We start from the raw sequence: 26,895 nt of genomic DNA, 5'->3' as shown, positions 1-26,895 counted from the left end.
ATGTGTATTCAAAATTTCATCTGTTCCAGGCCAACGTGTTTTTTTCTGGAACATGTATCTTGTCAATTAGTATGTTTTGATGCTCTTTACCTTATTTTTTTCCTGTATAGACTGAGCTTGTGCTAGTTTCCGCTTCCCCACTATTTCACCACTGAGTAAGTGGGTTTCCTTACCCATTTATTATGCGAGTGATTAGGGTGGGGTGAGCAGGACTGTATTTTAAAGGCTGGATGTTTTTTGTTTTTTTGTCACAATTGAAGGTTCTCTTTTCTTCTGCTACTATAGAGACAGTCTATTTGCAAATAAAGCTATGGCACATATAGTTCACCGAGAGGTTTCTTTGAACCAATCTGGGACCAGGAAGGCGTCTGCTCACCCCAATTCCTAAATCCGTTGTTCAGAAACAGGGATGTGGCTCTTATACTTCAGAGAATGCCACTCACCTTCATGAAGTGCACACTTGCAGGCACTTTCAAGACCAGTCCCCTAAATTCCCTTCTTCCCCCCATTTCCTTCATGATTTTTGTCACCCTGTGTTATCTCACTAAAAACGGAGTCTGTCTTCTCTTCCTCCCATTTTCCTCTTACTTTTGGATTATTTCCAAGAAAAGGTGAAAGAGCTTTTATACAGTGACCACAGTCCTAACCTCATCATTACTAATATATTTGTTTGGTTATTCTTTCCAATTTTCGACCCTTTATTGATAAAATCAAGCATATTTATTTATTTTTTTATATTACTCCCCCACATCTCATTTGCTGTGGACAGGACCACAAAGCATTTTTCCCACTAGGTTTTCTTTCTGCTGCATTGTTAGCATTTGGCCTACTGGGAACGTTTTATGAGCCCTTATTTTTTTTTGCCTAGATCAGCACTGTCCAATATCAATAAAACACAAGTTATATGTGATTTTGTAATAGCCATCAGTAAGATTTTAAAATAGCTATCTGAGATCTCTGGAGTCTTGCAGATGTTCTGTCTAGCTAATCCTTCTGGGTTGCTAGTGACCAGACAGTTTGTTGTGATCACATGATCATCCTATATTCCTGTTATATAAGACTATGGATGTGGTAACTATGGATTGAGCAAGAATTATCTTTAAAAGGGTTACGACTCAAACTCAGGAGGACTAAGGCAGTGGAAGGAATCACAACATGTGAAATTCCTCAAATAAAAATGTATTAACTTTAAATAATTGTGCTTATGTTACACGTAATAAATAAAAACCTTTAAAAAAAAATCCTAGGTCTGGATGCACTTCACAATTCTTCATCTTCAAGAAAAAAAGACTCCCTTATATACACACAAAAAGAGACAGAACAAATTATACTTTTGCAAATAAAACAAAAAGTGATACAATTCCCATCTCTACTCTAATAATACCTAAATAATCTAATTTTATTATCCATCATTTTGCCAGCAAACATGTTATAAACATTTATTGCTGACCACTATCTATAAAAATTTTCAGTGTGGTAGTTGAGACAGAAGTTCAAAGCAAACCAACAACACTGACAGGTAGGTTTGTCAGAGAATTACTTATAGTTCCTATGACAGCATTTTCTCACATATCTTAAAAGGAGATAGCAAAGAGACGAAGTGGGACAATATAAATAACTCATAATAAATACAAATCTTTCCATCTTTCCACCAACATCATAAATAAGAGAATATATGTATTATATTCATAAAATTACCTTATTTGGTCTTCCAATCAATGGATTGCTCCCACATCGTCTATTGATAATGTCACGAATAAGATGCTTTTGCCCATTGTAAGTTGTTAGAATACTGATCTTGTCAGCAGGGTAGCCAAGTAAACACATGTACATGAAGAGTGCCACTACGTATTCTGCCTCTCCGAGATTCTGCAATGCAAACATAATCAGATTGTGCATTTATTTTCTTTTCTTTCAATTTTATATAATTAACCAACTAGCACAATTTGTTCATTTATCACACTTCAAGCGGTGAAGAGTTAATAATTTGGACAAGTGAACACCTTACATGAAACTGATGAGTAACATTATCCTAGATTAACACTGATAAATAAATGTAGAATATTTTAAGTGTTACCCTTTAACATTTGCAATATATTTGTAATAAACATCATAAAAGTTACCAACTTAAAAACTTAATACTTTTGGGACCACAACAATCACAATGCAGATGGATAATTTTCTGCTGCAGGGTACTGGAACGATGGCTATGGAAAGAAACATTAACATAAAGGGGCGAGGCAACTGGCTTAGAAGCCAGTGTAAGATTCAGTCTAATAACACATACATCCAGCAGTACTGTAGTCAACCTTCCGTTTTTACACCATGCTTTTCCCTCTTCATACTTCACAGTATTTTTGTGTTTTGTGTTTGTTTTCTAGGTTAAGTGGGAAGAGGATGTGGCCTCATATTAGTCAGTCTGGCTGACTCTAGGGACTGGTCAAAGTTGGAGGAAAGGAGCTCCCCTGGGCCTGAAAGTCAGGAAGCTCACACAGGCTGCTTAGTGCAGGTCAGGAGAGACTGATGGAAGGAGTAAGAGATGAGGGGAGAGAGTAAAAGGAGAAAGAAGCATAACATATAAATCAAGAAAGAAAGACAAGAAGCTGCATTTCATGTCCAGGCCATAGGAAAATTACAGGAAGACCTTCAAAAAAGCCATTTATATTCTGTGACACTTGTGACACTCACACAGCTTATCTCTTAAATCTTCTGGTTCTTTGGAAGACAGCAGGGAAAAGAAGCTGCATGGCGGTGTAAATCTTATCAATTTCTTATCAAGAGCAAACTACATTTATTTAAGCATCAGCTCTAATACAGGTAAAAGGAACCTTTTGGTGTAAATGCTGCCAAGCCTTTTCGTACCGATTACCAATATATATTTATATATGTTTGTTTTTCTGTTCCTTTTTATAAATAAAATGGAACACTATAGATATACTTATAACTTGATTTTTTTCATTTAATGCAGCATAGACATTTTTCCTGCCAGCAAACCAGGTTATAATGTTGTCATTCTTAGTGGCAATTCAGTATTTCATTATATGGAATAGGTAACAATATAATTAATCCCTACTGATAAGACATTTAGGTTGTTTCTAATTTCCAAAATAATTTACAGTAAAAGGTAAAATAAACATTTTAGCATATAAGTCCTTTGTAAATTCATCTAATGTTTTTTAGGAAGAATTCCTAGAAGTGAGAACATTGTGCTTTTAATACATACTGACAATCTACCTACCAAATTACTTTCCTACTAGCATTGCATGAGTATCGAATTTCCCCAAACCTACCCCAACATATAGTATCAGAGGTAAAAATATGTGCCAGTGATTTGTACTTGCTATAAATCTATATTTGTGTGTGAGAGAATTGCATATTCTTGTCCTTATTGCATTTATATTTGGGGGGGAGCTGATTTTTAAAAAAGCAAAAACAATTTATAAGAGTTTTATATACATTCAGATTTCAACCTGTTGTCTGTTAAATGTTAAAAATAATTTTTTTTCTCAAACCAGTATTTTTCTTTATGATTTTTGCTTCTGGTAACAAGCTTAATAATCTCTTTCTCACCCAACATTATATATTCATCATTACTTCCTTCTTTCTGGAAAGTTTTCTTATAGTTTCCTTTGTGTCTGTATCTTTAATCCATCTGAAATCAGATTTTTTTGTGTTGTGTGTGAGGAGGGGATCTAACTTTCCTTTATTTAATGACTAGCCACATGGTTCGTATCACTGATTTAGGTAGTAGTTCCACCTGCCAAATGCAAAATAAACTTAAAAGTCTTACGTTTTTTTCTTACCTGATAAAAGTAAGGATTAGGCTCAGACTCTCCCACTCCCTGAAAATCTTCAACATTGATGAGCTGAAAGTCATACAGCAAGCCAGCATTTGCTGTGCTAAACTCCGGCAAGAGCTGAACATGGGGTAAGTTGCCTAGTTTCTTGTATCGCCAGTTGTACAGGTTGCACAAGCTTTCCAAAGACAAAGCCCCCCAAACAGGAAATATTAGCAAGGTAAAATCCCTTTTAACATAGATAGGGCATTTCTAAGGAACTGTGCTCTTCCTCTTAACTTTCATTCTCCCCACTTTGTGCTCCTCTTTCTAGCAGTAATGCTTTTTCATCCTTTGCCTCCCGACTTCAACAAACCAAATCAGAGGGTAGACGACAGTACAGAAGTGACAGCTCCCAAGTGCTCTCTGAGGCCATGCTTCTTCACCCAAATTAAAGAGCAGGGAAAAGTCCATAAATTCAGGGAAATTTTGAGGTAACTATGAGATGGGGCCTGTACACTTTATGAAGCAAGAGTTGGTGTGTTCTCTTGTTCACTTTTTGCTTTATATTTCAAAATGATATTAACTGCATATCTTTGGGGGGCATAGAAAAAAGGACAATGGAAAAAATTCACACCCCATGCCAAGGCAATAGGGGTGCGTTCAGAGACTGAGATGACCAGTTCCTGGACAGCAGGGAGTGCTGAGAGTGTATACAGAAGATGCCATCAAATACCCGGACTACGGAGCTGGCGCCCTTAAACTAGAGTAACCCTCTACCTTGCTCTGGCTCTCCCTTGGGCATCGAGGTCCACAGTAGGAACTCCAATCCGGACGAAGCGAGTGAAGAGAGACTGCTCCATGTTGGAATACTTCTGAAAGGCCATGTTCTTAATGACCGGAGGTAACTGGTGATGATCACCAATCATAATCCATCGTTTCAGTCGGCTAAAACCATCCTGAGGATTCTGGAAATGACAAATGAGGAAATGGCAAAATATTCTAATTGATAGATTATCCTGCTAGTCTCCTACTTATTGCACAAATTCTTGCTAAATGGCTTCACTAGCTTACTAAATCTCCATATTCACCTGCTCCACAAAGAGGAATCTGGCACATTCACAGAATGACTTGTGGATCAAGTATAGGTGCCAATGCGTCTGGCTGATGGTGTATGAGGAAAGATGGAGGATTGAGAAGGCAAGCATGGAATTACCCTATTTTAACATTTCGGGTAATCCAAAGAGGTCTGGGAGGTATAGGTCAGAATTAGACAAAGAGTACATAGAAGGAAACAGATGCCCATACAGGTCAACATAAACACCCTGCATCACAATTATGCCGCGGGCCAGTTCTGAACCCCCCAACGCAGTAAAAATTACACCTTCTTTAATTTCCCATGCTACTATTTCACTTTCCTACTTGTATCTCCTTATCCTTGAAACATATCCTGATAAAATACATTTCAAGTCCCAAATAACTTGGCTCATAAAAAACTATTTTTTGGAACCCAATTTATCTGTAAGTTAGAGCAATCTCAATTCTTATATTAGAATTCCACATTTTGTTTTTAATGCTTTCATAGTGAAGAATATTGTACAATAAGAAACATACTTAAACATCATCATTTAGCTCAAAAGATTTAGGCGTAAGATAAAGAAAAGCACTGTACCCAATAAACATCAAAAAGAATTCTAGAAACAACTCTAATGAAAGAAATGGAAAAAAAGGCTATCTTTCCTCCAAAACACTATAAAAATGCAATTTTCTTTATTAAAATTACTTAGTTTTTCAAAAAGTAGACTGTGAATTTTTAAATAGTACTCCAAGAAACAATACAAACTACTAAATAACCAGTGAATATTTTAAAGGAAGTTTACAGGCTTAAAATAGCGTATCAAGCATAATGATGCTAAAGAAAATACGTAACTATGGCAATTAGCGCCCTAAAATTATCTAGCTTTCTGATCCTGCCCCTGCGAATTTCTGTGTCTCAGATCTCAGTATCTTACCTGTAGAAGAAGAGGTATAAACGTTTCTATCTCCAGGATCTGAGCAGCCTCCTCCATTAAAATATTGTCATACTGAGAAAGGGAGAAAAAAGAAAGTCTGTGAGCAAGACAGCCTGAAAGCCAAACATACCATCATAACCACAGCCATGCAAAACAACACCTAAATAATTTCAGATAAAAGTAATAAATCATTCAAACAGAAAGTTCACGATCTTATTTATCACTGTGCCTCTACTTCTCCAAATTGTCTTTAACCTCAGGGAAGCCCCCTAAATATATAACTCAACCTTGAGGAGATCCTGTATATAATTTCTTGGACAACAATATCAATTCAGTTCTTTAAATTCTACATAAGCAAATCAACTTATGATTATATATGAGGTCACTTTTATTGGTACTTCTTTTTAATTTTTTTTTAAAAAAATTTACATTCAATATTATTTTGTAGTAGTTTTAGGTGTACAGCATAGTGGCTAGCCAATGATATGTTTTCCCCTTGGCAGTTCCAGTACCCAACTGGCACCATACACAGTTATTACAATATTATTGACTATATTTCCTATGCTGTACCTTATATCCCCATGACTATTCTGTAACAACTAATTTGTAATTCTCATCCACCAGTACTCTTATCATAGGTGGTATTTTGGGGTGAGTTTTTTTCCTTATGATCCTACCCAGCACTCAACAATCTCTGATTCAGCCCCTGGCACTCAATATATCAACAAAGTATGTCAATTTTACCTTAAAAAACTCCCTCTTGAACCTATTTATTTTTCTCCATTTCTACTACCATTATCCCTCTAGTCTAAGCCACTACTCTGACTACTGCAAGCAATCTCTTTACTCCTCTCCTGTCTTATACCACCTACATCACTGATAAAGCAGTCATCAAATCACATCACCTCCCTGGTGTCATACCTTTCATTGTCTTAGGGAAAAAAATCCATTATAATGTGTCGTACAAGAGATCAATTAACTTAGGGCATTGCCTTCCTCTCGTTCTTTATATGTCACCTTTCTCCTCATTATTATGCTTCAACCATGTTGACCTAGTTCATCTTCTCAGAAATGGCAAAACCATTCCTGCCTCTAGTCCTCTTCATGCTATTCTCTCTTCACTTTGTCTGCTTGGCTCTTTCTCATTCTGAATATATCAGGCTAAACCCCAATGTGTTTAGGCCTCCTCTGACCTTCCAATCTAAAACAGTTTCACAGTACTCTTTTCCTTTGTGTCATAGCACATAGCACATCACACACATTTGTAATTCTGCGTACTTACTTGTCCGATGCCTGTATCCTCCCATTACCCAGTTTACCCACATATGTTAGGTACTGCTCATCCTATCATCGTATCTAATAATAGACAAACATGGTAATTGACCATACCTTCGCTAAACCTCCCATTGGCTAATCAGCACGATATGCAAATTAACCTCCAACAAAGATGGTGGCTAACTTGCATACTGCAGGCAGGGCGGGAGAGCGCCATCCCGCCTGCCCTGCTGCCATCCGGACCTGCTATTTGCAACCCGGGGTGGCGAGCGTACCATGTGCGACCCGACCAGGGGTGGCCGGGTGGGGCAGCAGCGATCTGCAGGCCAACCCAGGCATCCCATGTGCGACCCGACCCAGGGCGGCAGGGCAGGACAGCGTGGCTCCTCTGTCACCTCAGCTTCCTCATTATAGGGGCCTAAGCCTTTAGTCGGACATCCCCCAAGGGCTCCCTGGCTGCCAGAAGGATGTCTGACTGCAAACTTAGGCCTGATCGCCCGGGGAGTGGGCCTAAGTCGACAGGTGGACATCCCCAAGGGGTCCTGGACTGCAAATGGGCGCAGGCCGGGCAGAGGGACACCCCCCCAAAGTGCACAAATTTTTGGGCACCGGGCCTCTAGTATATAATAAAAGGCTAATGTGCAAATCGACTGAATAGCGAATGACAGGTCGCTATGATGCGCACTGACCACCAGAGGGCAGATGCTCAATGCAGGAGCTGTCCCCTGGTGGTCAGTGTGCTCCCACAGGGGGTGTGCCACTGTTCAGCCAGAAGCCGGACTCATGGCTAGCGAATGCAGCGGTGGTGGCGGGAGCCTCTCCTGCCTCTGATGTCCGACTGCCGTCACTTGGACATCTCTGGAGGGCTCCCAGACTGCGAGAGGACACAGGCTGGGCTGAGGGCCCCCGCATCCCCCCCCCCCAAGTGCACAATTTTCATGCACCGGGCCTCTAGTATGTAAAGTAATAAAAAAAAGTCTTTCTCCAACATAAAAATATTTAATTCTTTCTTTGATGGTTACTTCTTTTATCTGCCTAATTCTCTTCTAGATCAATTCTAAACATGTTTTATACTTCCCTCCTAATTCTGATTGCTACATAGTGTATCTTATACCTTGTTTTACTGGTAAAACACAGTCTTTGAGAATCTCACTAACTACATATTAGAGTTCCTTTGTTTTCTGTTTTAAGGTATTCTCTTGTTTTCTAGGGAAATGGAAGGTAGGGGGATAATATTTATTCTTAATGCTTAATTAACACTCCCTTTTTAAACTAATCTACACTAATAAAAGAGAAACATGGTAATTAGTGTCACTCCGCTACCCTTCCCATTGGCTAATCCCCCTGTCACTCACAGAGTAGGGCCGAGATATGCAAATTAACTGGCTGCTGATGCGAACAGGGAGGCTTGCTTGCTTCAGTGACAGAGAACTCCAACATTCCCCGCCTGACTTGCCGGCCTCTCAGCTGCAACTCTCAGCAACTATGTTGCGAATAAAGAAGCTAAAAAAAACCCAGAAACCTGCTTTACTCAGCGGAGCTTCAGCCAGCCAGACCGCAACATTGTATCAAATACAGACGGTAAACAAAGGCCAGAAACCTGTTTTCAGCAGCCCAGGCCTCAGAGCTAAAGCTGGCCCAGAATAAAAAAAAAGAAAAAGAAAAAACGGAGCGGTTGGAAGCTTCAGTCCCAGCTTGAAAACAGCCCTCAGCCCCTCAGCCAGACTGGCCAGGCACCCCAGTGGGGACCCCCACCCTGAAGGGTGTGTGACCAGCTGCAAACAGCCATCATCCCCTCAGCCAGACTGGCCAGGAACCCCAGTGGGGACCCCCACGCTGATCCAGGACACCCTTCAGGGCAAACCAGCCAGCCCCACCCATGCACCAGGCCTCTATTCTATATAGTAAAAGGGTAATATGCCTCCCAGCACTAGGATCAGCGGAGCCGCGAGGCCTCCCGGCACCGGGATCAGCCTGACAGGGGGCAGCGCCCAAACCCCCTGATCGCGCTGCGGCTGGGTGTGACAGGGGGCGGGGCCCCAACTTCCCCGCCCCCCATGGGCCCTGCTCTGTGTGTGACAAGGTAGAGCCATAACCTCCCCATTGGCCCTGCCCTGAGTATGAGAGTGGCGGCACCCCAACCACCTGATTGGCCCTGCTCTGTGGGTGTTAGAGGGCAGCGCCCCGTCCCCCCACGGGCCCTGCTCTGTGTGTGACGGGGTAGAGCCATAACCTCCCCATCGGCCCTGCCCTGAGTGTGACAGTGGCGGCGCCCCAACCACCTGATCGGCTCTGCTCTGTGGGTGATAGAGGGCAGCGCCCCAACCCCCTGATCCGCCCTGCCCTGAGTGTGATAGGGAGCGGTGCCCCAACTCCCCTATCGGCCCTACTCTGTGAGTGACAGGGGGGAGCTCCTCAACCCCCTGATCGGCCCTGCTCTGTGCATGACAGGGGGGAGCTCCCCAACCCTCTGATTGTCCCTGCTCTGTGAATGACAGGGTATGGAGCCCCAACCCCCCTGATGGGCCCTGCTCTGTGCGTGACAGGGGATGGCGCCGCAACCTCCCCATCGACCCTGCCTTGAGTGTGACGGGGCGGTGCCCCAACCCCCCAATCGGCCCTATCCTTAGCGTGACTGAGGGTGGCATCGCAACCTCCCAATCTGCCCTGCTCTGTGCATGACAGGGGAAGGCGCCCCAACTCCCTAATCGGCCCTGCTCTGAGCCCGACCAGGGGCTGCACCTAGGGATTGGGCCTGCCCTCTGCCACCCGGGAGCAGGCCTAAGCCAGCAGGTCCTTATCTCCCGAGGGGGTCCCATACTGCGAGAGGGCACAGGTCGGGCTGAGGTACCCCCCCTCCCCCCGAGTGCACAAATTTTTGTGCACCGGGCCTCTAGTTTAATATAAAACTCAAAAGTATATTTTACGTCAGCCCCAAGAATAAAATACTTAGGTGAAAAAGTCTCACTAATAATTTTCAAAAGGGTAACTTCACACTACCTTTTAATACATTATTTGTCCTACTTGCAGCTGAGAAACCTTTTATCCGAGATAACAACAATTCTATCACCTTCAATTTACTTAACACCTATCTTTCAGTGAACGAATAACACTAAAAAATTTGTCAGTTACTTTCATCAACAACAAATGCTTTGCAAATTCTGAATTCAAACTAGTAAGGAACCCTATTTTAAACAAGCACAGATAAATCAGTTTCAGGAAAGTTAAATGATGTGCACTGAAATAGAGTCTACATCAGTATCACTAGCAAAGTCACAGTCTGCAAATTCAAATTTGTTTGCTCAATTATTACATTCCATTTCAACTGAGCCACAGGCTATATTGCGCTTTAACTCTTTGGTCTTTATCATGTGATTAAGTAATTTAATATCTCATCCTTACAGTTTAAATATTCCATGTCCTCACATGGAAGGCTTTTTCTTTACTGAATGAACAAATAACTGGGACTGAATGTGTTCTTAAAGCATGAACAATGTGAGCATATAGATGTTTATTTAATAGGTGAAAAACATCACCAAATGTTATCTTTATAGCTTTCAGTTCTGTTCAGATATTTTTCACATAGTGAAAATATATTAATCTACCTTAGTAGGTATTAAAATTTGGTTAGACAATCATACGGTTATAATATTATTTAATGGATATATTACTAATTTAGAAAAATTACATTTAGAGTTCACTAATCATATAAACATAGGAAGTTATCACTTTTTAGAGACATTTTTAAGTTATTATAAATGCAAACTTCTAAAAGAGGTAGGCCAATCACCAAGGGAAATGGCCTACATTAAAAACAAAACAAACTAAGAGCTAAACAAATGATGAATTAACAAACTAAAATACAAGTCTTTACCTTGAAACCTAACTTGACTAAATCATGTCGTTTTAAGGCAGCATGAGTACAGGTCATGGCAATGATTTTGGCTTCTTTCACCAAAAGGTATTTAGATCTGTCCAGTCCACTTCGAAGCAGTTCAGAGGCCCTGAATTCCTACAGAAGTGAGGGGAGGAGGGACAGTGAGAAACTATTTTAGGAAAATAAACACAGCTTATGCAAACATCCATACAATCCAGTTAATCAGACTTAATTCCTAAGAACTTAAATATATCATAAACCAGGCCTAAAGAATCATAATTCTCTTCATTATTAATTAGGTACTAATTGAATTCAAATAATAGCTGATAGTCAAGCTACAATTTGGACTGTTTTCGTAAAAGGTAAAACATTTGCATTAACAACAAGAATACTAGTCCTCGCTGGGTGGCTCAGTTGGTTGAAGCATTGTCATATACACCAAAGGGGTGCGGGTTCGATCCCTGGTTGGTCGCCTACAGGAGGCAACCAATAGAGGTTTTTCTCACATCAATGTTGCTTTGTATTTCTCTCTTCCCCTTCCTCTCTCTAAGCATACCCTCGGGTGGAGATTAAAACAAAAAACCCCAAGAACACTGAATAAAAGATAAATTATCACTATATTTATATTACTCAAGGTCCCTCCAGGAAAATGAAACTACTTCAAGTATTCATAACAAAGGTGAATTTAATGCAGTGGACTGAGTACACAGGTGACAGAAGAGCAGAAAAGCAATGAGGCAGGTCCCTGGGTTCCAAACACATTCTTCTTCAAGCATATTCTTTGTATAGTGGTGATTCTTATTTCACCTTACTAGTCAGGATCAACCATCCTGGCTAACCAGCAACCTCACTTGCCTACTGAAGAGGAGGCATGAAGAACTAAGAATGCCCGCGTGGCAGTCTCAGACTCCAGCTCAAAGAACCACTGTTCAATCTCCTAATGCAAGCGTCCCTTTCTCAAATATTAAGACTTTGACACTAGAAAAGCCAGAATAATGGGCATTCAATTCATACTAAATTCTACTTATTTCTTGAACTAGAACTATAAATATTTGCAATAAGCTCACTTAAAAGTAATAATATGGTTTGTCAGATTTGAATATTTCATTTACTTCACATAAAAAACAAAACAAAACCAACATCTAAACTTAAAACCTTTAAAGGAAAGTTAGAAAAACTTGAGAATCCTTACCTCAAGCTGAGTAAAGATTTTCTTAATATGCCTAAAACATCCTTCAGCAATTTCCATGTCTTCTTCATAAGACCGACCTTTAAAAATGGGTTGAGGAGCATTTGCAAAGTACTCATGAAAAGGGAAGAAAGTGGAGACTTCCGTGACATCTGGCGATGTGTTACCTTTATTTTTCACTTTGCTGATATATTCTTCCCAGCGAGACATTACCTATTAAAAAAAAAGGACCTGAGGTTGAATTTGCCAGCTAATTATGTTTTAAATGATAAAAGAGAAATTTTGTAAAAATAAGGTCTGCTAGGTAAAGGGTAAGAAAGGCAATCTTTAACCCAAAATAACTATTTCTTACTAAAGTCACTGATGGACTAGACTGCCCTTCTTTTACCAAAGTAACTTTATCTTTAAGATTATAGAAAAAAAGGTTCTTTAATAAAAAATGTACAAAGGGGAAAAACTTCAGGGTCATCTTAAGAGACTTTACCTCAAACATTTCAGATTCTCCATTTATGCAAAAGGCTTAATGAAATTCCTTATGTTTTTTAATCTCAGTTTCTCTCCATACGTTAAGCTCAGTTTTAGCAGTTTTTAAATCAATTTGGCATTTAACTCTTCTCCTAAACCTTTATAATTTTTCCAATTCTCTTTAGTACATTTATAAAGCACTCTGGTTAAGCTGAGTACACATTTGAAAGCTCATTCTATGACTTTTGTGATAAGAGGTCAATTGTACCCAGGCATAATGTTAACTATGCCTCTACCTCAAAGTTCCTACTTAATTCGTCTCAATCTCTGTGCTTCTCCCAGGTCTTTTCCCATTACACTCCCAGTTTTTCTCAAAGTACGGTCCTTAGGCAGAATATCTGAGAAGCTAAGTAACAATGTACGTCCCTAGATGCCACCCTATATTGAAAGAGACTCTCTGGGGACAGAGCTTGAGAATTTCCTCTCAAACAACTTTCCTCATGTGATTCTTACATGTTGAAAATTTTTTAAAAATTAAATTAAAAAACACATAGTTTTGACTGATAGCCTAGTGATTTTATTTTGTGCCAAATATGCATTTAAGCATGATCTGTACTCCATTCTTCAAACTTCTAAACAGTCTGAGTCTAATGCAGACTACTTTGCAGTAGGATGCACATCTCTCCTGTTTCATAAGAAAACATGAAATATGTTCATTTTAAATGGGCTCACGTGGTTTGTGTATCCACTTATAATGAGCACAAGCCCATTCTTTCATATACATCTTAAAATTTCATTGTTACAATTTATACCTAAAATATACAAATAGCATTAGTATAAAGAAAACAAAGTTACATAAAGTCTTCATTATTTGATTAAGCTTTATTCCATTTAAAATTACTAGGAAACCAACTGGCTATTGAAGTTCATTTGTATTCATTTTATTTGCCTTTGTTTCTCATTGGCTTCATACCCAAAGAACTAACCTCACAAAAGCAAAAGAGCACACATCTAAATTGAAGTCAAAATAATTTTTAACTTAAACTCCTGTGTATTTAATAAAATTAATTCTAAAACATAACTTATTTCTGAAAATTTAAAAGGAGATTGTTTTTCTTTATTACTTGATTAATAGTCATAGTAAAAGTAAGTTATGAAACTGCACTTCGTTACCATTAGGTAGCTGGGATATTTAGTTATTTATACTAATGAAAAAAAAAAAGAGAATAACTAGAAACTTTTTCAGTAGCAAAAAGGAAGAAAGAAAACATTTTCAAGTACCAACATTGGCCTTTCATTGAAAGCATCATCAAACAAAGTTTGCAAAGAAAATTGAAGATAACAGAGAAAACAAACATTTAACATTCACAATATTGCTATGGCAATAGCATGTATTTCAAAATACTCCCTGAAAAAAAAAAAAAAGCTTTCAAAAAAGATCTCAAAAACCCATTTCAGTTTCCAACTGAAGACCATACAAGTGAAGTATGATTTAAAAACCCTTAACTTCCTACCTGATATAAGAAGAAATAGCCTGCAGTTTCACAAGTATAGGAAGCATCCCCTGGGACCCCGAGGCTCTTCTGCAATCGTTTGACTTCTTCTAAAAGTTCTATTCTTCGAGCCAGGACATAATTAACTCTTCCATACCTAGAAATTACAATTAAGCAAAAAGGCAAAATTATGTAATGAAGAGATTTGAAAGGAAACTGTCAACAAAATATTCAAGAAAAATCATATCAGAAGCTATAAATGACCAAATTAAATAACACAACAAAACAAAAAAACATAGTTTATATTTTACTATAAATAGTAGTTCTTAGATCATTTTACACCAAAGTTACTTAAAGTTCACCCTATGGATCAGAGCATACCTACAAATGTGTTAGTAGTCTGTGAGGAAGAAAAATCAGACATCACTAAATACACCATTTAAGTTCAGCTATCAATTTTTTTCCCCATAACAAGTTCTTCTCAAAGAAGCAAACAGTACAGTGCATTCTGGTGCCAGTTCATCTCATCAGGCCAAGAACATACAGTTTACTCACTGACTGCTTTGAATAGCACTGTTTTATACCATCACAAATATAGTTTTGTTCTAAAGGCTTTGAAATGTAATGCATTTTTCTTTCTGTCATCCCAGCATGTGGTTTGGCACCTGAACCTAGTAGGTTCACAAGTATTTGCTGAATGAGTAAGAAACCTAAAATTTGGACAGTATATATAAAATTTGAAGAGAGATATATAGTTAAGAAAAAAAAGTAACGGCACCACAATTGCATTCCAAAGGCTATATACATACTCTTTCCACTATAACAAAATGCCCCCTATGACCTTTACTAATAAAGATCAAAACAGCTTTTAAACACTGAAGTTCTCATGTTTAAAGATTTGACAACGGAAGAAATCATGTTCCTGGCTGCTCCAGAGTTCAGTTTACCTCTGAGGCAGCAAGCGATGATCAAGAATACAAAAGGGATAAGACACAGTCTACATTTTTAAGAATTTTCCAACTTAGAAGGATATAAACATCGTAGCAGGTAATTTTTTTTCTATGTGCTTATCTATAGTTTAAAATGTTTCCTACAATGCACACGTTGGTAATGAGAAAAAAAATGAGAATGCTTATAAAGAGTTTGCAAGAAAATGCCAAATCTTGTACTATAATGTTAAATTTAAAAAGCAATATATAATAGAATCCTATGTGATATTTGTTTAATTACTCTGTAAATCTAAAACTATTATTTAAAACAATTAATTTAGCCCTAGCCGGCTTGGCTCAGTGGATAGAGCGTCAGCCTGTGGACTGAAGGGTTCCAGGTTCGATTCCAACCAAGGGCACGTGCCTGGGTTGTGACTCAATCCCCAGTAGGGGGTGTGCAGGAGGCAGCCGATCAATGATTCTCTCTCATCATTGATGTTTCTATCTCTCCTCCCTTCCTCTCTGAAATCAATAAAGAAATATATATTAAAAAATATAATAAAACTATTAATTTAAAAAGGCAATTGTAAAATTATAACTAATAGTAATACTATAGCTGATTATTGGAAAAAAGACTATCAAACACTTGTTTTGGATTAGTAAAATTATAGATGATCACTCCATCTGTACTGTCTCATTAGATTTAACATTTTTCTTTACGAAAAATGATATCACTTTTATTATGAAACAGTATTCACTATTTTTCTTTTTAGTTACAACAAAGTAATAGAAATGAAAGAATATGCCCAATTGGTCAAGCACACACTTAAAGAGACCTGGGGCTTGGTTTGTGTATCAGAAAGCAAAAGTATTTTTCTGTCTAGAAACTCAGTAGTACCTAAAACCATTTTTTTAAAATCCTACTTCTGCTCTGTTATAACATTATTTAAAATCTATAAATTCCACTGCAATACAATTATAAGTATAATATTTAGCATTCCATCAGTATCTGTATGTTCGCTGAGTTTGGGGGTATTCGATTTTAGACTCTAGCCCTCTAGTAAGTCAGGTTTAATATGAGGAAATACTCATGGGAAGAATTCAGAGAAATATCATTGGCTGATCCAAAATTAATAATTAAAACCCCAAATAACTTAATGTGTGTTGTTCTTTGCTCTCTGATTTATTCCCCTCCTCCCCCTCTGACTTTTTAGAAGCTAATAAATGTTTGGTAAGCTCTGTAAAGCAAGAACTCAAAGTAGATGCAAAATAATAATTTAACACTTTTTTAGCTTTTTTGATGTCTATGACCATAGTTTAAGGTCATATTCATACTCAAAGACTGTATTAAATATGTGCAGCTGTAAATTATGCCTTCTGTCTAAAACTATGCTTTGGAAACGAATTTGAATACAAATGAATGAGGTATTATAAAGCAACTTTGAAGAAAAAAAAAAAAAACCCAAAATACTAACAGCAGGAGAAGTTTGAGTGATAAAATTTTAGTCACTCTATAATATGCAATATATTTTTTTAAAATATATTTTTTATTGATTTTTTACAGAGAGGAAGGGAGAGAGATAGAAAGTTAGAAACATCGATGAGAGAGAAACATCGATAAGCTGCCTCCTGCACATCTCCTACTGGGGATGTGCCCGCAACCCAGGCACATGCCCTTGACTAGAATCGAACCTGGGACCTTTCAATCCGCAGGCCGACGCTCTATCCACCGAGCCAAACCAGTTTCGGCTACAATATGCAATATTAAACATAAAGCCTAGCTAAACTGGCATTAACAGCCTGTAATAATATTTACAACTCCAAAGCTTACAATGCCATTAATCTTCATTTCATTTCATTAAATGAATCAACTTCCTAATTGATGCCTTAGACATACACAAAGGAGAATGTTAAAGATTCTTTGTATACCATTTCAAAAGTCATCCCCATTTCCTCACCTGCTGAAATCTTTCTCTGTCTCCAGCTCTTCTTCTCCGTGACCAAGACGCAGGAGGTGGCGCTCGTCAATGTCTAAAGCCATGATTTTCTCAAACAACTGGTTCAGGGCCTAGAGAATAAAACCAGAAGGATGATGGTGAGTTTTAAAGAATCAGCACTCCCTTAAAAGTAACAACCAACATATAGAAGGACAGAAGAGAAGAAGCATTGCTCAGTCAGATATGAATCAAATCAAAACAAAAAAGGAAACATCTCATATTTGTCCATTTACAATTACTGAATTCTGATATTTCTGCCTAAGTATACTAGGCCAAATAAATAACTGGAAACCATAAAAATCATCTAATCACTAAATATCTGCTTCTAATTTATGAAAAGAAAAAGGTTTGGGCTCAGTTTCTATTTCTCCCAAGTAATAACAATTACTAATATGATGAATAACCACACCAGGTTTTATTTCACTCAACAAAATTTCCATAGATTGCAGAGAACTGGGAAGTCTTTTTGGTTGGAGAAAGACTATCAGGAGTTGAGTGTGTAGGTAGAACGCACCGAGAGGAGCACAGTGTGACACGTAAAGTGCATCATTCAAATCTTGGGCTGAAAGTCTAAAGATCTCTATGCACAATGAGCACTCATTTATAGCCAACTCTTCTGATGAAATCCATCCAGAAACCACTCCTTTCTACCTACTAAATGTTCTTATTTAAGGTCCCCATAAAATTCCTAGTATTTATTATCTACACATATGCAGTTATAAGGTTTTTCAGAATGGGGAAGGTTCATAGTATGGGAAGATACACTAATAAAAACATCATTTAAAAATTAGCTATCACTCAAATATCTCTCCTAATTTACCATCAGTATAACCCTGCCTGCCCATCAAATGAGCATCCAATCTCATCAATATCCAGGTTATCCTATCTAATAAAAGAGAAACATGGTGATTAGCCATACATCCGCTACCCTTCCCATTGGCTAATCGGGGCGATATGCAAATTACTGCCAGCCAAGATGGCGGCCGGCAGCCAGGCAGCTTGAAGCGAACATGAGGCTTGATTGCTTCAGTGACAGAGGAAGCCAACGTTCCCAGCCTGCCGCTGCCGGCCACTGAGCTTGCAGTTTGAAACATTGTTACAAATATAGAAGTTAAACAAAAACCCAGAAACCTGCTTTCAGCCAGCCGGGATCTCAGAGCTGGAGTTGAAACAGTGTTTTGATTATAGAACCCAAACAAACCAGATACCTGCTTTCAGCAGCAGAGACCTAAGAGCTGGAGCCAAGCCTCAGAGCTAAAGCTGGCCCAGAATAAAAAGAAAAAAAAGAGAAAAAGGAGCGGTTGGGAGCTTCAGTCACCCGCCAGCCTGAAAACAGCCCTCAGCCCCTCACCCAGACTGGCCAGGCACCCCAGTGGGGACCCCCACCCTGAAGGGTGTGTGACCAGCTGCAAATAGCCATCATCCCCTCATCCAGGCTGGCCAGGAACCCCAGTGGGGACCCCCACCCTGATCCAGGACACCCTTCAGGGCAAACCAGCCGGCCCCCACCCGTGCACCAGGCCTCTATCCTATATAGTAAAAGGGTAATATGCCTCCCAGCACCGGGATCAGCGGAGCCGTGAGGCCTTCCGGCACCGGGATCAGCGTGACAGGGGGAAGCGACCAAACCCCCTGATCGCCCTGCGGCTCTGTGTGTGACAGGGGGCGGGGCCACAACCTCCCTATCCACTCTGCTCTGTTTGTGACAGGGGAAGGCACCCCAACCCCCTGATCAGCCCTGCTCTGTGCCTGATAGGGGGGAGCTCCCCAACCCCCTGATCACCCTGCGGCTCTGTGTGTGACAGGGTGCGGCGCCCTAACCCCCTGATTGGCCCTGCTGTGTGTGTGACAGGGTATGGTGTCCCAATGCCCCCCCCCCCCACACACGGGCCCTGCTCTGTGTGTGACAGGGTAGAGCCATAACCTCCCCATCGGCCCTGCCCTGAGTGTGACAGTGGCGGCGCCCCAACCCCCTGATCGGCCCTGCTCTGTGGGTGATAGAGGGCGACGCCCCAACCGCCCCCCATGGGCCCTGCTCTGTGTGTGACGGGGTAGAGCCATAACCTCCCCATCGGCCCTGCCCTGAGTGTGACAGGGTGCGGTGCCCCAACCCCCTGATCCACCCTGCTCTGTGTGTGACAGGGGGCAGTGCCCCAACTCCCCTATCAGCCCTACTCTGTGAGTGACGGAGGGAGCTCCTCAACCCCCTGATCAGCCCTGCTGTGTGCGTGACAGGGGGGAGCTCCCCAAACCCCTGATCGACCCTGGTCTGTGCGTGACAGGGTACGGAGCCGCAACTCCCCTGATGGACCCTGCTCTGTGAGTGACAGGGGTAGCGCCCCAACCCCCTGATTGGCCCTGCTCTGTGTGTGACAGGGGGTGGCGCCGCAACATCCCCATCGACCCTGCCTTGAATGTGACAGAGGGCGGCACCCCAACTCCCCAATCAGCCCTGCTCTGAGCCCGACCAGGAGCTGCACCTAGGGATTGGGCCTGCCCTCTGCCACCCGGGAGCAGGCCTAAGCCAGCAGGTCGTTATCTCCCGAGGGGTCCCATACTGCGAGAGGGCACAGGCCGGGCTGAGGGACTCCCCTCCCCCCCCCCCGAGTGCACAAATTTTTGTGCACTGGGCCTCTAGTATAATATAAATATCCTTTGCTATCAAAATTCTACCAATTAGTGTTCAGAAATTAAAGAGATAAACATAATTTTTAGAAAAATCCCCAACTATCCAAAATCTTAATATTTTTCAGCCAAAAGTTGGAGGCCCAACTGATCAGACCACATCACATTATTCACTATTCAAACCTTCGCTATCTAAACTCAGGAACAACATAGATTTAAATGGCAAAAATACTCCCACTGAAATCTCAGAAAAACCTGCAAGATTTCATTGTGAATTAGAGTGATGTTAGAGAATTGCTTGACTTATATATGCACATAGAGATCTGGCAAACAAAATAGTTGTGAAAAAATCAACACTTTGATAGATATCAATAAGGATGATTTGATGATCTAAGGATCAAAAATGGCCCCTGGGAAACAATAAGTCTTTGACTATTTTTGTAAAATAATCCTCTCTATAATTGTGCTATTCAAATCAATCATTAATCAAGGACACCATAGAAAGTCATTATCAAGTTAAGACAAGATTTATTTAAAAACTAGAGGCCTGGTGCATGAAATTTGTGCACGGGAGGGGGGGGCAGGGTGTGTGTGGTCCCCTCAGCCTGGCCTGCACCCTTTTGCAATCCGGGACTGCTGGCTCCTAACCACTCACCTGCCTGCCTGCCTGATCACCCTAGCCCCTCTGATTACCCCTAACTTCTCTGCCTGCCTGCCTGATCGCCCCTAACCACTTGCCTGCCTACCTGATTGCCCGTAACTGCTGGTCTGCCTACCTGATCACCCCTAACCACTCTGCCTGCCTGCCTGATCGCCCCTAACCACCTCTACTTCATCCCCAGCCACCGTGGCTTTGTCCAGAAGGATGTCCGGTCTAATTAGCATATTACCCTTTTATTAGTATAGATCAGTGATGGTGAACCTTTTGAGCTCTGCATGTCAGCATTTTGAAAAACCCTAACTTAACTCTGGTGCTGTGTCACATATAGAAATTTTTTGATATTTGCAACCATAGTAAAACAAAGACTTATATTTTTGATATTTATTTTATATATTTAAATGCCATTTAATAAAGAAAAATCAACCAAAAAAATAAGTTCGCATGTCACCTCTGACATGCGTGTCATAGGTTTGCCATCACTGGTATAGATACATGAAATGCCCAGCCAGTGTAGCTCAGTGATTGAGCATCAACCCATGCACCAAGATGTCACTAGTTTGATTCCCAATCTGGGCACATGCCTGGGTTGCAGGCTCAATCCCCAATAGGGGGCGTGCAAGAGGCAGCTGATTGATATTGATGTTTCTCTCTCATTGATGTTTCTATCTCTCCCTCTCTCTCTCTCTCTAAAATCAATACAAAAATATATACATATATTTTTTAATATATTTTATCGACCTTTCACAGAGAGGAAGGGAGAGAGATAGAGAGAGTTAGAAACATCGATGAGAGAGAAACATCGATCAGCTGCCTCTTGCACATCCCCCACCGGGAATGTGCCCGCAACCCAGGCACATGCCCTTGACCGGAATCGAACCCGGGACCTCTCAGTCCGCAGGCCGACGCTCCATCCACTGAGCCAAACCGGTTTCGGCAAAAAAAAATATTTTTTTAAATGCACGTATTATTCTTTATTCAGTCTAAGAATTTGCAAATAGAAAAATTATCACAAATAGAAGAAAAATAAGTCTACATGTGTTTTGTTTTTTTTTAATCAGGGTAAAATCTCAATCAATCCTCTTCATGGCACAATTTTAGTACATCATGCCACCATTACTATAAACTTCAAAGATATAAAAACCTGATATGAATGAACACAATAGTATTGTTTTTTAAAACCTGTTAATTAAAAGTTGATGAAAAACAGAATAAATGACATGAGCATTCTAAAAACCCCGTACTTCTTTGTAGACCAACTCTTTGCAGAACTGGTCAACTCAAATCACCATTATTAATATGTATTCAGAGAAAATAAGTACCTTCGGAAGTTAAGACCACCATGCAAGTTTCATAACATGCTGAACGTTCTGAAAGCTGCCTTTCACATTCTACTTGAGAACTAACAAATGTTACTTGTTTTCCTTCCTTTCTATGAGTGACAACTATCACATCACACAGGTAGACATAAAAATAATTTTTCAACCATTATTTACAAGAAAGGAATTTGTTGGTTTTTTTTGTTTTAGCTGTTTATAAAGCCTTATGTATTGAACCTGCAATCTAAAATAGTCCTTCCATGTAATACATTCATATGTATATTTCATAAAGATTTAAAATTCAATCCAGTAATACAGATTAGATTCAGTCTTTTAGGAATATTTGTTCTACTAGCAGATAAAATGCTACTAATGCTTCAAAGTAAAAGCTATAGCTCAGCACATAAGATGAGGGGGGAGCAATTTAATTTCATTTAATCCAAATATTTGACTACGACTACATATCTAAATATTCTGCTTAGCTTTTCCACAATCTGACACCCCCTCAATTAGGAATAAAAGGTTGTTTTTATATTTTCTTCAATACAGTCTTTCCTGGTATTCTGTTTACCTATGATCAGGTTATCACACAAGCAGAAATCTCCATTGTGCTTCCATGCATTCCTGCTCCTTCTTTACCTCCCCAAGGTCCACTCTATACATTTATGTGTACATGTGTGTGTGCACTTGTGTTCTCTCCCTTTCTTCCCGCCCCCCTCCCTCCCCCCGCCCCCCCTTCTTCTCTTCCTCTCTCTCTTACCTGATTGGAATGAGTAACAATCAGAGTTCTCTGCTCTGGGAAATTGTGGTATATATTGGATATGATCTGAACTGCCACATCTGTTTTTCCTGTACCCGGTGGGCCCACAACCTAAAAAAGAGATAAACACATAGCAAACTACTAAATGGAATTCTAAAACTGAAAGATAAAATGTTTAAAAATCCACTGAATGAGTTTAATAGCTTAACAGACAGGATAGAATCTATGAATTTCCAGACGGATCAATAGAAGTCACCTAATCTAAACAACAAACAGGAAAGAAGGGGTAAAACAAGTCATAGCCAGAGCCTCATGAATCTGTAATATTAAAAGGTCTTGCATTCATATCACTGAAGTCCGAGAGAAGAGGAAAACTATACAGTATAGAAAATGTGTTTGAAGAAATAACGGCTGAAAATTTCCCAAATTGGCAAAAGACATACAAATCCACAGTATCAAGCTCTGCAAACCCCTAACAGAATAATCCCAAAGAAATCTACGCCCAGACACACTATAATTTGATATTTGAAAACTAAAGACAAATTATTAAAAGCAACTAGAAAAAAAATGAAACATTACATAGCAAAAGGATGTTTCAAATAACTATGTATTTATCAGAAACAATGGAAGTCAGAAGGATGTAGAATAACATTTTTAAAGTGCTAAAAGCAAAGACCTATCAAAGTAGAATTCTATATCCAGTGAAAATATCTTTAGGGAGTTAAGGTGAATTAGAGACATGCTCACATGAAGAAACCAATGATAATTCTTTGCTAGCAGGCCCGCTCTTAAATAAAGGATTGAGTAGATTGTGAAGAGTTAAGTATGTATATTGTAATTCTCTAGAGCAGCCATTAAGAAAAATTATACAAGGTATAACAAATGAACAAAATAAATCAATAAAAACATGGAACTAAAACTACACAAATAACTCTTAAGAATTCAGGAAAGAAAAAGCAGCAACACAAAACAAAGGGAACAAACATAAATAAAATGGCAGACCTAAATCCAGACACATCAGTAAATACATTACCTGGGGTCTAAACACACCAATTAAGAGACAGAGACTGACAGAATTCATAAAACAACATGCCCCAATTATATACTGTCTACAAGAAACTCACTTCCAATACAATAGGTAGTTTAGAAGTAAAATGATGGGAAAAGATATATCACATAAACACTATTCAAAAGAAAGCTGCAGTGGCTACATTAATATCAAAGTAGACTTTTGAGCAAAGAAAATTACCAGTGATGAAGAGAGACATTACTTCACCAAGACATAACAATGTGTGTATACATATCATAAAGCTGTAAAATTTGTAAAGCAAAAACTGACAGAACTGAAAAGGAGAAACAGAATTACAGTAGGAGACTTCAATTCTCCTCTCTCAGTAATCAACTGAATATAAGCAAGGATTGAGAAGTACTGAACAATACTATCAACCGAATTAATCTGATTGGCATACATAGGACACTCTTCCATCCCCAAACCACAGAATACACATTCTTTTCAAGCTCATATGGAATATCCTCCAAGATAGATCACATCCTGGGTCACAAAACAAACCTTAACAAAATAAAAAAACCAAAAAACTGGAATCATATTAAGTATGTTCTCTGACCATAATGGATTTAGATTGGAAATCAGTAACTGGATAAGAGAAAATCTCCAAAAACTTGGAAATTAAACACATGTCTAAATCAGTTGTTAGCAGACCTTTCTGCTAAGGGCTAGCAAGTTAACATTTTAGGCTTTGTGGCCGAGATTATCTCTGCTGTAAGCATTTAACCTCTGCTGAAGTAACACAAGAATGGCCACAGGCAACACATAAACAAATGGGCATAGCGATGGTCTAATAAAACTTTATTTATGAACACTGAAATGAGTAGCAAGATCTCCATATGCGTACGATGTCACAAGCACTTAGAAACATTTAATTCAGTTTGGCTTTTGTGCTTCAAATAGAACACACTATAAAAATCCGATGCTCACTTCTAGTCTGAATCCATGTAAAAACATGTGTAACAATAATGCTCTTACCATAGTTAGCCCAGGCTGCATTCCAGCACGGATGGCCTCTATCTGTGTATGAGTGAACTGAATTGTATTACTGCAAATTAGAGTAGATAAAAAGTTGGTTGAAAACACAGATGAATGACATTCAGTAAAAATTTAGACAACAGTGACCAGAGTTATAAACATCTGCTCTGCATCTGTTCCTGTTCTCCCAGTCTCTTCTCCCCCTCAGGCTGGCCCTTTGTGTATGTGTGGTAAAACTACATAATAAGAAATCTGCCCTCTTCACAACATTTAAGTGTGCAGTACAGCACTGTTAACTACAAGCCCAATGTGGTACAGCAGGTCTCTAGAACTTACATCTTACATGACTGAACAATCTCTTCAGAATGACTCTCTGCACCCCTGCCCTTCCACAGATCAATTAAAACTGAATGAAACTTGTGGACGGAGAAGACTACAGTTATTTTTCAATATATTTAGCCCATTTCAAACCTCATCTGAAGTGCCCAAGTTCTAGTTCACAGTCTAATACCAAATGTCCGGCCACTGTATTAGTTATGGCACACACGCAACGAGCAGCTGTTAAAAGTAACACATAGTCATAAAGTAAGAACCCTGTGCTCAATTTAAGGTAGCCCTCTAACGTTCATTTCTCATAGTACCTGAAAATGTTTCTTTCTGAAATATGACTACAGAATGGCCAAAAATGTCTGAACTATTCAGCCAATTGATAGACTAGAAGGAAAGGGTATAGCAACAGAATTTCCTGGGATTTTTAAAGAATCAGAAAATAATAAAAAATAATACAAACCCATTTGAAATAGCAAGCTATTATTAATTATTACAATTTTCCCAGATAGTAAAATTACCGCTTGGGTTGGTTGTAAGGGTAAGGACCCCGATTAGGAATAACATGAGGTTCAACAATTAAGGTCTTGGCCTCTTCAGTGTCTTCATCTTCCCCATCCACGTCTTTCCTTTTCTTCCCTTTTCCACTTCTTACTGGAAAAGTTATCCTATAAGACCAAACTTCTGTTTAGTTTTACAATTAACAATGTTTATAATTGTGCATACATTGTGTGAATAATCAGATCAGTAAGAAACATTTATGATCTAAAGGCTCTCACTATCTGTACATAAATTTTGAAGAAAAGCAGAATTAAAAGCACTAAAATGTGTTAAAGGTGCTCAGATTAGAAAAAGTCATGCAATTAAGGAAAATAAAAAAAGAAACATATACTTAAGTCACATGTAAAGTGCTACACACGCTGTCCAAGTTTTAATTAGAAAAGGCTTCCTGGCATCTAAGATGAGTTTCGAAGAATTCAGACATGTAAACATGGGAGGGAAGACACTCCAGGAAGAAATAAGCACCAGCAGCTTTGCTGGAGTGCGGGACACAATTTAAGGCTAGAGAGAAAGGCTGGAGCCTTGTTACGGCACCTTTGGAATACCAAGGCTTTAAGGCAGAAGTTCTTAGCCCGGGGTCAGGGATACCCTAGGACAGTGGTCGGCAAACTGCGGCTCGCGAGCCACATGCGGCTCTTTGGCCCCTGAGTGTAGCACTTCCACAAAATACCACGTGCGGGTGCGCATGTACAGTGCGTTGAAACTTTGTGGCCCGTGCGCAGAAATCGGTATTTTGTGGAAGAGCCACACTCAAGGGGCCAAAGAGCCGCATGTGGCTCGCGAGCCGCAGTTTGCCGACCACTGCCCTAGGAGGCAACTCCCCACAGGTACCTGGGGAAGTGAATGAAAAAACTAAAGTTAAGATAAAACATTAATTCTGTGTGCACTTTTTCCAGTCTTTCTTCCCATTCTGAAAGGACAGATAATACCCACTCCCATGTGCTAAGAAACAAAGAGGCTAAGAGGTTGATAAGCAACAGGAAAATACAGTTTCTCAGTTAGGGAGCGGGATGACTCTAGCAGTAAAGCATGTAATAGGTACAGTGAGGAGACAAAGGCAGGAAAGACACCGCCACCAAAGACTGAAGTGTTTAAGGCCTAGAGAGGCTGTGGACAGGAGTGACACATAACAGTATCCTGAAGGCAGAACCGATAAGGCGTAGCAGGAATTAGAGTAAAAAATTTTCAAAAATAATGCCAAGATTTCAAGGCAGAGTAACTAGAAGAATGATTTTGACATTAATAGGATTTGGAAAGTATAAGAGGAAGACTACATTTAGGTGTTATAAGGATTCATGTTTTTAATATGTAGGGTTATCTATACTAATAAAAGGGTAATATGCTAATTACACCAGGAGACCTTCCGGACGTCCCTCCAGACAAAGCCATAATGGCGGGGCCGTGGCAGAGGCGGTTAGGGGCGATCAGGCCAGGAGGGGAGGGCAGTTGGGGGTGAGCAGGCTGGCATGCAGAGTGGTTAGGGGTGATCAGGCAGGACGGCAGGTGAGCAGTTAGGAGCCAGTGGTCCTGGATTGTGAGAGGGATACCAGATTGGAGAGGGTGCAGGCTGAGCTGAGGGACACACCTG

The 26,895-nt window shown here is 39.8% G+C and overlaps 1 protein-coding gene and 1 long non-coding RNA gene across 3 annotated transcripts in view; both read right to left on the bottom strand.

Annotated features, from left to right (window-relative positions):
* Positions 1-26,895, bottom strand: part of LOC132239305 (uncharacterized) — a 358,468-nt gene that overhangs the window by 12,406 nt on the left and 319,167 nt on the right. The gene's annotated exons all lie outside the window — the stretch shown is intronic.
* AQR (aquarius intron-binding spliceosomal factor) overlaps positions 1-26,895 on the bottom strand; it is a 95,650-nt gene that overhangs the window by 10,012 nt on the left and 58,743 nt on the right. For both annotated transcript variants that reach the window (XM_059705388.1, XM_059705397.1), the window contains 11 exons: positions 25,268-25,414; positions 24,420-24,489; positions 22,376-22,486; positions 16,975-17,084; positions 14,109-14,244; positions 12,133-12,342; positions 10,938-11,075; positions 5,789-5,860; positions 4,557-4,744; positions 3,804-3,975; positions 1,699-1,869 (listed from right to left, as the gene is read on the bottom strand). In XM_059705388.1, coding sequence (XP_059561371.1) covers positions 1,699-1,869; positions 3,804-3,975; positions 4,557-4,744; positions 5,789-5,860; positions 10,938-11,075; positions 12,133-12,342; positions 14,109-14,244; positions 16,975-17,084; positions 22,376-22,486; positions 24,420-24,489; positions 25,268-25,414 — 1,525 coding nt within the window. The remainder of the gene's footprint in view (positions 1-1,698; positions 1,870-3,803; positions 3,976-4,556; positions 4,745-5,788; positions 5,861-10,937; positions 11,076-12,132; positions 12,343-14,108; positions 14,245-16,974; positions 17,085-22,375; positions 22,487-24,419; positions 24,490-25,267; positions 25,415-26,895) is intronic.

This window comes from Myotis daubentonii, chromosome 1 (genome assembly GCF_963259705.1).
Source record: "Myotis daubentonii chromosome 1, mMyoDau2.1, whole genome shotgun sequence".
Taxonomy (NCBI): Eukaryota; Metazoa; Chordata; class Mammalia; order Chiroptera; family Vespertilionidae; genus Myotis; species Myotis daubentonii.
Note: the sequence above shows the minus strand (reverse complement) of the source record. Positions and strands in the feature narration are given on the sequence as shown.